This window comes from Mirounga angustirostris, unplaced genomic scaffold (assembly GCF_029215605.1).
Source record: "Mirounga angustirostris isolate CCGP_5_RB_7025 unplaced genomic scaffold, mMirAng1.0.hap1 SCAF_14, whole genome shotgun sequence".
NCBI classification, from domain to species: domain Eukaryota; kingdom Metazoa; phylum Chordata; class Mammalia; order Carnivora; family Phocidae; genus Mirounga; species Mirounga angustirostris.
The window spans coordinates 49,566,782-49,579,109 of record NW_026991722.1 but is presented as its reverse complement, the minus strand read 5'-3'; the positions used below and the strand labels follow the sequence as shown (position 1 = coordinate 49,579,109).

The following is a 12,328-nucleotide window of genomic DNA, read 5'->3' as shown; positions in this document are numbered from 1 at the left end:
AACTACTCAGCAAGGCGGTAGCTAAGACCACTCCCTCGGGGAGAATGACTGCAGTCACGGGCACTGCCAACACTTCCCCAGCGTGGGGCACTTACAGGTAACCCACCTGCCCTGGATTTCCAGGCAGGTTACCTTCCCGCGCGACTCAGTAAGCCTTACTAGCCGTCATTCACTCGGCTTCCCCAAAGCAGGAAAATCACGCCTATTCCCCGCCAGGCAGCACCGAGCTTACAGGGCGAGGACGCCCGTAAGCTGTCACCCCTAGGGTTCTCCACGAATCCGGACTGAGCATGGTGTGGCTGAGTCAGCCTTCCAACGCCGGGCTGAACTCTCACCACAGTAGCTCCCAGCGGCCAGCGGGCCCACGTCTTGGCTCACAGGCCGCTCTAGCCGCGCACGGAGACGGCAATCTCGTTGCTCCCGCTTGACGTCATCGGCGGGCGCCGCAGCGTGGTGGCGGGCACGCGCCGCCGAGAAGATGTCTCCGACGCCGCCGCTCTTCAGTTTGCCCGAAGCGCGGACGCGGTTTACGGTGAGTGGACGGTGGGAGGGTGGGACCCTAACCCGGCTCGATCTTTTTCCTCCTCTCCCTGAAAATACTCGAATTTTGCCCTGTGGTAAAGCGGGAACTGAGGTGTGTACGCCGCGATGTCGGTTCCCGGCCCCGTCGGGGTCTGGGAGGTGGGAAAGACGCATTACTTGCCTCTTCCGTGGGTCCTGTGCTGTCCGCCGCCGTCCTTCTGCCCGCAGGTCTCTGAACCCGGCGTTCTGGGCGCTTTTGTGGCCCGCGTGGAGGACTCATCCGCAGACAACCTCCGGTGCGGTCGAGCTCTTCTGCAGTGCTCGCTTGCCAGACAGGTGTCTCCAAAATTGCTTAAGGGTGAGGGCGCGAGTGGTTTTAGCCCAGAGAACTGGCGCCCGCTCCGCCTCCTTAGCTGCCAGGTGATAGTTCCGGCCGCTTATTCACCACCCTTTAACCCTCGGTGTCTCACTCCTAAGAGATTAACAAGGAGATAATAAGTAGGAAAAGGCAAACAGAGATCAGCCTGGGAATTGTTGTCGGATGTCATTTTATTCATACACAATGAGGAAGAGTGATTTGAGCATTTGGGAAACGCCTTACAGAGCGTTTTCATGTTACCTTACTTAACTCTTAGAATAGCACAGTGAAGTAGGCAAAGTTCTGTTAACACTGGTAGATGAGATAGAACTTGAGACCACCCCCCCCCCCCCGAAGTAAGATGATGTACTTCGCTGGTGTTTCTGACTTCAGACCCAGTATTCTTTTTATGTTGCCCATCAGAGCATGAAGAACCCAGTTTTAAGTTGTTTGCCTGTATTTGTTTTTAGCATTTGCGCCAGTATTTCAAGTCATGATTCAACTGCTCAGATATTTAACTGTGCTTACCTACTTCTAGTAACGCCAGAATAAAAAGTTTTCTTGTGTGCACGTTATTTTTTTATCCCATACAATGAGGGTTTGTTTGTTAATCAGGTTTTATGTTGTTTATGTCTTTAGAGTCGTTTTCTTTCTGTAATCCCTGATGCTCTGAAATTCTGCTAAGAGTACCTGTTAGAAATATCCAATATCATATTAGTCCCGGATGGGACCAATTAATTTGAGATCATCTAGTGCAGTGCTTCTTAAGGTTCAGTGTGCAGTGGAATCATTTGGAGATTCTGGTTCAGTAGGTCTGGAATGGAGCCTGAAAGTCTGCATTTCTAACAAGTTCCCAGGTGATGCCACTGTTGCTGTTAGTAATAAGCATCTACAACAGCCCCCTTATTTAAGAGGAAATTGAAGCACAAAGAGATAAGGGGATATGCCCAAGAGTATACTGTCTACTCTTGGCAGAATCAGGAGTGGACATTTCCAGTGTAAATCAAACTCCTGGGGGTAATGAGATAACTTTCCAAGTGTATGTGAATTTCCACAGAATGAATGACTTTGCAATATTTTTGTCTTTCATATTTTTTTAAGCTTTTATTTTTAAATCTCTACATCCAAAGTGGGCTTAAACTTACAATCCCAACATCAAGCATCACATGCTCTACCTACTGAGCCAAAATCCCTTTTTATTGTTTTGCCTTTGAATTATGACTAAGACAATTAACAAGTATTCAGTATTGACTATGTGTCAGGGACTGGGCTGAGCAAACTAGAGAAGGTGGGGCTTGAGATGGGTCTTAAAGAATGGATAGAATTTGCATGAGCCGGTGGGAAGAAGGGTGAGTAAATACACTAGAGTGAGCTTGATAGAAAATAATGAAAAAAATAGCTAGACCTTAGTGGAGACTATGTTAGGTGGTTGTGGGAAATAAGGTTGGATAAACTGAGGGAGATAACATTAAGGACCTTGAGAAGGGGCTATGAAATTTTAAAACCAAAGCCTGTAAATAAGGAGCCATTCGGAGATTTAAAAAAAAAAAAAAGGCAGAATACTCTCATGAATGTGATATTTAAAGAAATGGTAGGAGGGAAAGCCTGGAATGAGAAAGTCTAGTTGGCAAGCTCTTGTCAAGTTTAAAGTGATTAGGGTCTGTATCATTTCATGGCATTTGAATAAGAATTACTGATGTAATGACTGATAGGTAATTTTTTCCAAGTATAAGCATTTCCAGTTGGACATAATACATAATATTGATGAGTGATGTCTTTCCACATACATGCTATTTTTATTTTTCTAGAAGTCTACCAGAGAGGCCCTGAACAACAAAAATATCAAGCCATTGTTGAGTACCTTCAGCCAATTACCTGGCAGGTAAGGCATTGATATCCATGAAATACACTTGCCGAGATCTTTATACTTACCTTGAGCTGTTTAAAAAATGCAGGTGTCTTTTGTTTTTAATAGTGAAAATGAAAAAAAATGTACCCTTGATCAAGCTTTCAGAGGTGTTCTAGAAGAAGAAATTGTAAGTATGTTTTTCTTTATTGTTAAAATTTTGCTGCTAAATTAATCAGTGTTATTTTTTAAATTGCTTTTATTCTCAGAATGGATATTTAAACAAGATTATTTTTTCTATAGTGAGCTTGCTACTTTGTGAAAGCTGACTTGATCATAGTATAGGAGTTATGTAATAGTTAAGGATTTTGACAGCCCAAGTGCAATTTAAGGGTTTGGTTTAACGAATGAGCTCTCCCCAAGTGAATATAAGAAAAGTTGATATGAGATTTTCCTGAGCCAGAACTAGAATTTGAAGGTGGGCCCTCTCACATTGCTCTATAAACAGTGACGCACCTTTGGTAGCATGAAAGGTCTAGCCAAGAATGTTCAGCATGGGAACTGGATTCCATGCCCTCATTTTCCTGTGGCAACCTCATCAGTTAATATACAAAAATAACCAAAGCCTATCCAACTTCAGTAGAAAAATTTAACCTAAATGTGAAAACTGAATTTATTTACCATTAGTGGGGCACCGAAAGGAAGGAAAAACTTTCAGCAGTTTATTCTTGGTCAAGTGAAGGTTGTGTCCCAAGAAGCTAGATCCTTTTTTAATGGCCATAATACAATGTCCTTTCTTTTGAACAATTCTCTATCAAAACTCATTTTTTTCCTCTTCTTCAGACCTAGTCAGTTACATGTTGTGAGGCATTGGGCAAGTTACTTTGCTTTTCTGAGCCTCAGTTTCCTTTGTAAGAGGGAATATAACATTCTTTCAAGGTTGTATAAAACAACACATAATGAACACTCAAAAAATGCTAGTTTCTATAATGTTATGGAATCTAAGCACTACCTCCTCTATTAAAACCCTCAGACACTTTGATGCACCAGTACAATTAATTCCCCTGGCCCTCCCTTTGCCCTGTGCCATTGATTTGAGTTATGGCCCCAGTGCTTCTGTACTTGATTAGCTTGTAGCCATAATCATGCTAATGTAACCATCTTCCTAAGACCATTGGGTTTTAAGTGAATCACCCCCTTATTTACTTGATCTATTTTAACAATTAATGATTCTATTAATATTGTTCATTTTTTGTATTTTCATCTTAAAAAGTAATTTTATTTTCTATAAGAAATATGTTTATCTTAGATTTCTGATACTTTAATGTCAGAGGATATGTTTTTATTGTTAGCAAACTAGTCTGGACTCTGGCCCCTAAATTAAATTGTTTTCTCCTCTGTTGGTAGATAAATCACTCATCATGTGAAAACGTTTTAGCTATTATTTCTCTTGCTATTGGGGGCGTAACTGAAGGTAAGTACAGTGTTGTTTTTCTAAAGTAATCATGGACATGACATGCTTTATTTAAAAGTTATTCTCTCTGTACCTCTCCATCTATTTGATTTTGTTCATTTTTCAAATTCTGCCTACCACCTTTGCCAAGAAGTCGTCCCAATGAAATTAGCTCACACTTCTCGTCTCTAGTATGCAGCACACATTTTGGCACTTTGTTTGTTCTCCAGTTGTTTCATTCATTCAGTAAATATTTATTGAGCATCTACTATGTGCCTGGTACTGAGGTAGGACTAAAAGATTCGGTGGTAAAGAAAACATCCCTGCCCATAAGGAGCCTAGTGGCTAATGGAGGAAACAGATGTGTACATTTTTTACTGTGGTATAATTACTGTGAAGTGGGAATGAAGTGTAGTTGAAGTGACTCTCTCAACTCTGAAGGAATCAGGAAGGTCTTAGAAGGGAAGCTGTAACAGGAGCTGGGATGTGAGGGATGATGGATTTGTCAGGCAGAAAGAGAAAGGAATACATAGCTATGTAAAGGCAAGTTCAGCCTGGCTAAAGAATTTCATGGAGCAGAGGGGTGAGAGGATGATGACAATGGTGAGGAAGGAAGTAGGAGAGGTAACTTAGGGTCATTTGTAAAGGGCTTTGTATACCATGCTAACAGGGAGCTATGAAGGAGGAGTTGGATTGGGAGAGACTGCTGGCAGGAAAACAGGTAGGGGACTGTTAAAATGGGGGCAGTGGCAGTGGGGGCTAGTTTCAAGACTAAAAAAGGCATATAGGAAGTACACAGTGCCTAACACATAGTAGGAGCTCATTAAATATTTGCATAAAGAAACAGTGAAAAACTAGTTCATCAGTACTCTTTAACAAATTTAGTTGAAATACTCATTAATTCAGGTAATTTATGTGAAAAGTGCCTTTTAATCTGCAAAGCATTACTTACATATTTATTTTGATACCTATTCCTACAGAAACTAGAACATCCAAGGTAAAAGTGGTCTGCTAGTTTAGCAGCAAGCTATTCTGTGAACTTAAGCATAATTCATAAATTCTAACTTCACATTTAAACTTTTATACAAGATGTTCATTCATTCAGCATACTTGAATGAGTTCTGCAGCAGAGTGTTCCTTGCCCAATTTCTGTCAAACAGCAGTCTGCTTAGTTCATTGATTACCTTGATGTATTACTCTTGTAGACTGGTAATATTTTTAACTCTTGAAGTTGTACAAAGTCTATTTTTAGAACTTTTACTTTATTTGAGAAAGATAAGGACTTACGATAAAAGCTTAGATGCTTTTTTATTTTAATTGGATGGGGAAAAGTCCTGTCCTTCTGGAGAGAGATTATTATTGTATTCTTTATGTGACATGTTTTCAAATTATCCATAAATATGTTTTGTTAAATTCAACTCAGCAGATATTTATTGAGCTTCTGTTTAGTGTCAGACACTTTACCGGTTAAAAAGTACAAAAATGCCTGCCCTTAGAAAGCTCGTAGTCTACATAAAAATAAACAAGCTATGGTAAATGCTATAATTTATTTATACTGTGCTTCAGAAGTATAGATGGGGTGGCCTGTTCAAAGGCATCAGGAGTTTTTTAGGTGCACTGATATTTACTGTGTGCTTTGAAAGATGGAGCAGGAATTTGCCACATGATAGAGAGGAGAAAGACTAGGTAGGTAGAAAAAGGCATTGTATACAAAACCATAGAAGTATCAACATAGCAAGGTGCTTGGGAACTGAAGAGAGAGTATCTGTGGACAAGGTTAAGGTGAAGCAGACGGCATTCAGAGGCTGGGGCACAGGTTGTGAAAAATGCTGGGAGATCACAGTATAGTCCAGTTCATCAGAATTACCAGTGAATCTCTGTTTTTAAATGAGATTGCAAAACCTTAGCTTAGTTTTACTGAATCAGAATCTTTGGGAGTGGAATCTAGGTAATTCTTAATTTCTATAATTGTGAGTTAACTTATATCAAACTATGTTGCAACTACAGGCAGGGAGTATGCCTCGCAAATCCTTTAGGTGTACAGGGCATATAGTATCTCAGAACCTTAAGTGGTGAGGGACTTCAGCAGTTGTCTAGCCTGGTCTCATCTCTGGTTATCCTGTCCCGCCTCTGTAATGTTCCTGGCAGGTGGTCATCCAGCATCTATGCCGATTGGATGGGGCTTACTGTTTTGATTTCTATTAGATAGTCTTGTCAGGTTTCCCTTGTATTGAGTTAAAATCTGCTTCCTTATGCCACCCACTGGTTCTTGGCAATTTCCCTCATATCACATTCCAGATGTGATCATACCAGTGCAGAGTAGAGCTGAATATATTACTTTCTTTTTTTGAACATACTATATTAACTGCAGTGTTTGGGGCTTACAGTGCTCCCTAGATACTTTCTTTGCGTGCAAGGCTTAAAAGGCTACTTTTCTTAAACACTTAACCAAGTGTTACTGTTACCTTAAAATAGAAGGAAGAATGAGCAGGGAGATGAACATATGTTTAGCTAGTCCAAATGACCTTTTCTTTAAAAAATGTTTTAATTTATTGCTTTAGTTAAGTAACATTGAATTTTGAAATAAACGACTTTTTACTATACCATTCTCTCCCCTGAAATGATGCTTTTATTTTAAATGTTTAATAGTTGAAATCAGTATAAAACTTTTTTATCTTTTTTGAAGGTAAATCACAAAGATATTTAGCAACATTATGGAACATTTGGAAATGAGCAAAAGGGAAAATACTACTCATTAATTCCTCTACTTTAAAAAACTACCATTCATTTTGGTATATGTTTTTTGTTTCTCTAGTCTTTTTAAAAACTTTTATTGTTGTAACCATAATAACGTACAGTTTTGAATCCTGCCTTTTTCACCTAACATTATATCATAAGCATTTTCCAAGTTATTATAGTCGTCATAACCATCGTTTTTAATTGGCTGCATTATATTCTTTTGAATAGCTTAGTGGTGAAGAAAACAGACTGTGGAGCCAGACTGCCTGGGTTCGTATCCCAGCTCTACCACTTACTGGCTCTATGGCCTTGGGCAAGTTATTTAACTTCTCTGTGTCTCAGTTTTCCCATTCTATAAACTGGAGGTAATATTATCTACCTCATAGGGTTATAAGGATTAAATGTGTTAGTATACGTAAAGCACTTAGTGTGCCTGACATATAGTAAATGCTCTAGAAGTGTTATCAAGAATTATCATCATCATTATTATTGAGTGCACATACCAAAAATTACTTAAGTATGTCCCATTTGGGGACTTTTAGGTTGCTTCCATTTCTTGTCTCTTAAAAATTTGTTAGGAGTGACTAAGTATATTGTTAAGATATTCTTCAGAATTATTTTGCATGGGCTATTTTACTGTACAGTTTTTTTTTAAACTTTTAAATTGGCTTGTGCTCCACTTGAAGGTATTTGTACCGCATCTACACCTTTTGTATTATTGGGAGATGTTTTGGATTGTCTTCCTTTGGATCAATGTGACACAATATTCACTTTTGTGGAAAAAAATGTTGCTACTTGGAAATCAGTAAGTGCCTTAGTTTCTTTTTCTGCTAACATTATGTTTCTGTCGATCCAGAGTTCAGAAGATAGTTTTGTTTTTTTTTTTTGCTTATATTTTAGTACTGCTGACTGCCAAAAAGTTTGTCCTTCTGAGGGAATTGTACTGCTATCTTGAGGGGGCCAAGTAAGAGTCATGGTGTAGAAAAAGTTGAAGTGCAGAATTTGAGTAGTAACAATTAATTTGAAAATGCACACTTTCACATGTTTAAAACAGTTACTTAGTATCATGTTTTGTTATATATGTGAACATATACTTAATTGAAAATGCTATTTGTGGGGGAAATAGTGAAAAGTGGCATAGTAGACTCAGTGCATGTCAGTGTTCTTTAATGTCTTACTTGCTGTGACTTATTGAAGAATGCAACAACTTCTGAACACTAGTGATAATTTCTGTCTTAATTTCAGAACACATTCTATTCTGCTGGGAAAAATTATTTACTACGTATGTGCAATGGTAAGTAATTCAATTGTAAATGATTTTTTTTTAAAACAAATGTGGCTAGTAAAACAGGTGGTTGAGTTAAACACAAGTGATAAAATTTTAAAAATAGATTAGTATTTTCATTTTTAAATAACATACTCATTTATTAAAACTGATCATTCACTTTAAATTAAACTTCCTGTTCTGGGTATAAACATAAAACCAAAAAAAAATTCAGTGAAGTTTTTCTTGCCCATGCTAAATTCGTTTTATTCCTAATTTTTTTGATGCTTTTTTGGAATAATAGTTTCTACTCCAATTTTGAGAACTGGTTTAGGGAAATAGTCTTGACAGACTGATTAACAAATTTGGGTATAGTTGTAATAAATGTAGAATGATTTCCTATAACCTTCATTTCCATATATTGTTAGATCTCTTGAGAAGATTATCAAAATCCCAGAATACAGTCTTCTGTGGACGAATTCAACTCTTTTTGGCCAGGCTTTTCCCTTTATCTGAGAAATCAGGTAAGTTTTTATACATTAAATAAATGCTTTGAAGGAAAATATTTTTCAGTTTTTAATGGATTAGAAGTTGCTCTGATGATAACAAGAAAAATGGCTCTATGGCCTTGGGCAAGTTATTTAACTTCTCTGTGTCTCAGTTTTCCCATTCTATAAACTGGAGGTAATATTATCTACCTCATAGGGTTATAAGGATTAAATGTGTTAGTATATGTAAAGCACTTAATGTGCCGGACATATAGTAAATGCTCTAGAAGTGTTACCAAGAATTATCATCATTATTATTATTGAGTTCTATAAAGTTGAAAGCATAGAAAATTGTCGCTTTATTTTCTTTTATTGGTTAATAGTTATACTGTTGCTAATGTATAATACAGGTAACCCTTAAAGTCATTGATTTTTTTTTTTGGAAGTATAGTTGACATATATTAGTTTCAGATGTACAACATAGTAATTTGACAGTTGGTTCTTTAAGTTCCAAGCTTATTAATAATAAAAATGTGTAGTTGAATCACACATATGTAGATATGAACTATCATGCCTGTATTTCATTTTATAATGTAGGCCAATTTTTCTGCTTCCATTTTTCTCCCTCACAGTCACTACTGTTTAGGCACATTTATTTCCTTTCATTGCTTTTACCATTTTTTATTGTGAAATATAACATTCATATAGAAAAGTGCATAAAATAAATGTAGACTATAATTCCGAATTAAATCCTTGTGTAACCACTGTCGAACTTCAGAAATGGAATATAACCAGTTCTCCAGAGCCCTCCACATTCTGTTCACATATGCCAGATTTTAATACCTCTTTCCTTCAGTCTTCTTTCCTTAATATCAGGCTAATATACCACCTACTTCATATGTTGTTGTGAGGATTAAATGAATTAAAATACATGAATAGCTTACAACAGTGCCTGCATGTAGTGAGACCCATAGTATATGATGGCTGTGGTTTCTGTGTGTTTTCTTTTTTGTCATACTAGATCTGTGGGGTTTTTTCTTTCCTACTTAATGTGATCAAGATTAATTTAGATTTCTAAGTTATTTACTGCTTGTATTTCTGACCTTCTAGTTGTGAAAAATTTCCCCTTTAGACTTTTCTTTAGTGCAGGTCTATGTTTTGTCTGAAAATCTTTATTCTTGAAGAATGATTTCAGTAGGTAAAAGATTCTAGGTTGGCACTAGATAGAGGATTTCATCATGTGTGAGATAATCATTACTCTGCCTTCTGTCTTCCATTGTTCTCTAGACAACACAAATATCAGTCTAACTTCTTTGAAGATAATCTAGATTTTTTTTCTCTCTTTGCTCTTAAGATTTTTTTCTTTGTTTTGGGTTTTTGGTTTTTTTTTTTCCAGTTGTACTATGATGTATCTTACTGTGGATTTCTTTATCATGTTTGAGATTTGTGGGAATCTTAAATCTGTGGATTAGTGTCTTTCATCCAGTTTGTAAAAATTTTAGCCATTATTTCGTCAAATATTGTGTATACCTCTTTCTTTTCTTTCTGGAACTCTGGTAAACATTATGATACCTTGTCCCTGTGTCCTCTGTCTCTTATTCTTTCTGTGTTTTCATCTATTTATCTCTGGCTGTTGCATTCTGAATAATTTCTTCAGAATAGTTTTCCAGTTCACTATCTTTCTTAAGCTATGAATGATCAGCTGCTAAATGAGTTTTTAATTTTAGTTTTTATTGTTATTATTTTATTTTTCACTTGTTGAAGGTCTTTTTTAAGTGTGCAATGTCACTTTCTAGTTTCTTATTCCCTGCTCATGTTTTCAAACTTGTGCTTTAGTTTTTTAACCAGGATAAGCATTTTTATGGATCTGATCATTCCAGTACCTTAAGTCTTTGTGGGTTTGTTTCTACTGTTCCTCAGGATGTCTTATCTGTTTGTGTATCTGGCTAGTTTTGGGTGTTATATTTGGGAAAATATTGAGGGATTAGTTTTGAGGCCTAGGATAGATACTTTTCTCCAGATAGAGTTTTCATTGCTCCTGCCAGGCACCTATAGAAGGTGGCTATCACCAGTCCGGGGTTACCTTAATTCAGCCCAGTTTAAGGCCTGTTATTCCTTCGAACATTGAGAAGACTTGGCGCTGAACTATAATTTGGTTTATTTTAATCTGAGGGTTATAGCCCTATAGGTTCTCAGCCTTGAAGATGGTTGGGGTGGGATTTATTAGATTCCCCACCTTTTGGGGGCCCAGATTTACTTTATAATTGTAGCTTCAGGAAGCTACGAAAAGGCTAGCTCAATTTTACAACTGATTCTTCTGTTTGGCAGATGTACTCAAGACAGAAGTGGCTTTAAGTATTGATGATGCATTGCTTATCTTACTTGCCTTCTGCATGTTTGCCACATATCCCTTACTTTCTTGTCAGCTCTTTACTGTTTTAAAAAAAAAAAAAAAAAAAAACATTTTTTTACTTCATTGCCTAGAACAGCACTGTGAACATGGTTTATACCCTGTATATATCATTGCCTAATCTAAGGTCACAAAGATTTATTCTTGTGTTTTCTTATAAGAGATTTAGCTCTGTGGTCCATTTTGAGTTAATTTTTGTGTATGGTGTGAGATGGGAGTCCAGTTTCATTCTTTTGTGTGTTAATACCCAGTTGTCCCTGCATCATTTGTTGAAAAAACTATTCTTTCCCCATTGAATTGGCATCTTACCTTGATGCCTTCAAAATACCAGGGTCAGTGGAACCTTAGGGTGTTGGCACTAACTCTTCCTCTGTAAACCTTTTTGTTCTTTTTTTGTCATACTACTGACTTTTGCTGTTAGTCTCAATTTTACTTCCTTAGGGAGCCTCTCTTTCAGCATCTAATCTAAACCTGCTACCACAGTCACCATTATCACCATCTGATTTCAAATCTCTTCTTAGCATTTAACACCATCTGGCATTTCCAGTGTGTTCGTGTTGTTTACTTCTTTGTTCTCTGTGCCTAGAACAATGCGAGACACCTAGTTGCTATTTAAATCTGTGATAAATGAAGACTGTTTTGTGAAACAAGTGTGCCCCCTCCTAATTACTAATTTGTAGTTTCTTTTCTGGAAGTTGTAGAAGACTTAAGAACAAGGTTTCAATTCTCAGCCTTTTTTTTTTCCCCTTGTTATCTCCAGCTTCCACTCTCATCCTTTTCTTTTCTCTTTTTTTTTTTACATTGTATAATCCAAATGTGGTTGTGATACGGCCTTCTTATAAAATGTAGCTGGATTTGGAATGTTAATTTTTTTTTTAAGGATATGTGAATTTCAGGAAAGGGAGGGGCCTGTAAATTTCCTTCCCTATAATGATCTTGTTAGACTTTTATAGCAAATTAAACTACTTTCATAAGGGGCATCTGGGTGGCTCCATCGTTAAGCGTCTGCCTTCGGCTCAGGTCATGATCCCAGGGTCCTGGGATCGAGCCCCACATTGCTTCTCCCTCTCCCAATCCCCCTGCTTGTGTTCCCTCTCTCAGTGTCTCTCTCTCTCTGTCAAATAAATAAATAAAATCTTTAAAATAAAATAAAATAAACTACTTTCATAAAATGAATTAAAAGTTTTCACATTTTTCTTCTTTTCTGGAAGAGTTGGAGTAATTGTTATTCTTTCTTTCTTGAATGTT

At 37.3% G+C, this 12,328-nt stretch overlaps 1 protein-coding gene and 1 long non-coding RNA gene across 4 annotated transcripts in view; one reads left to right on the top strand and one right to left on the bottom strand.

Moving 5' to 3' along the window:
• The window catches only part of LOC135362511 (uncharacterized), a 67,444-nt gene extending 66,569 nt beyond the window's left edge, over positions 1–875 (bottom strand). Inside the window, exon 1 of the long non-coding RNA XR_010407300.1 lies at positions 704–875. This is a non-coding gene — a long non-coding RNA (uncharacterized LOC135362511). The remainder of the gene's footprint in view (positions 1–703) is intronic.
• THOC1 (THO complex subunit 1) overlaps positions 375–12,328 on the top strand; it is a 55,561-nt gene continuing 43,607 nt past the window's right edge. For all 3 annotated transcript variants that reach the window (XM_045886960.3, XM_064577857.1, XM_045886958.3), the window contains exons 1-7: positions 375–532; positions 2,689–2,762; positions 2,856–2,916; positions 4,134–4,200; positions 7,605–7,723; positions 8,164–8,212; positions 8,611–8,706. In XM_045886960.3, the coding sequence (XP_045742916.1) occupies positions 479–532; positions 2,689–2,762; positions 2,856–2,916; positions 4,134–4,200; positions 7,605–7,723; positions 8,164–8,212; positions 8,611–8,706 (520 nt within the window). In that variant the 5' untranslated portion in view covers positions 375–478. The remainder of the gene's footprint in view (positions 533–2,688; positions 2,763–2,855; positions 2,917–4,133; positions 4,201–7,604; positions 7,724–8,163; positions 8,213–8,610; positions 8,707–12,328) is intronic.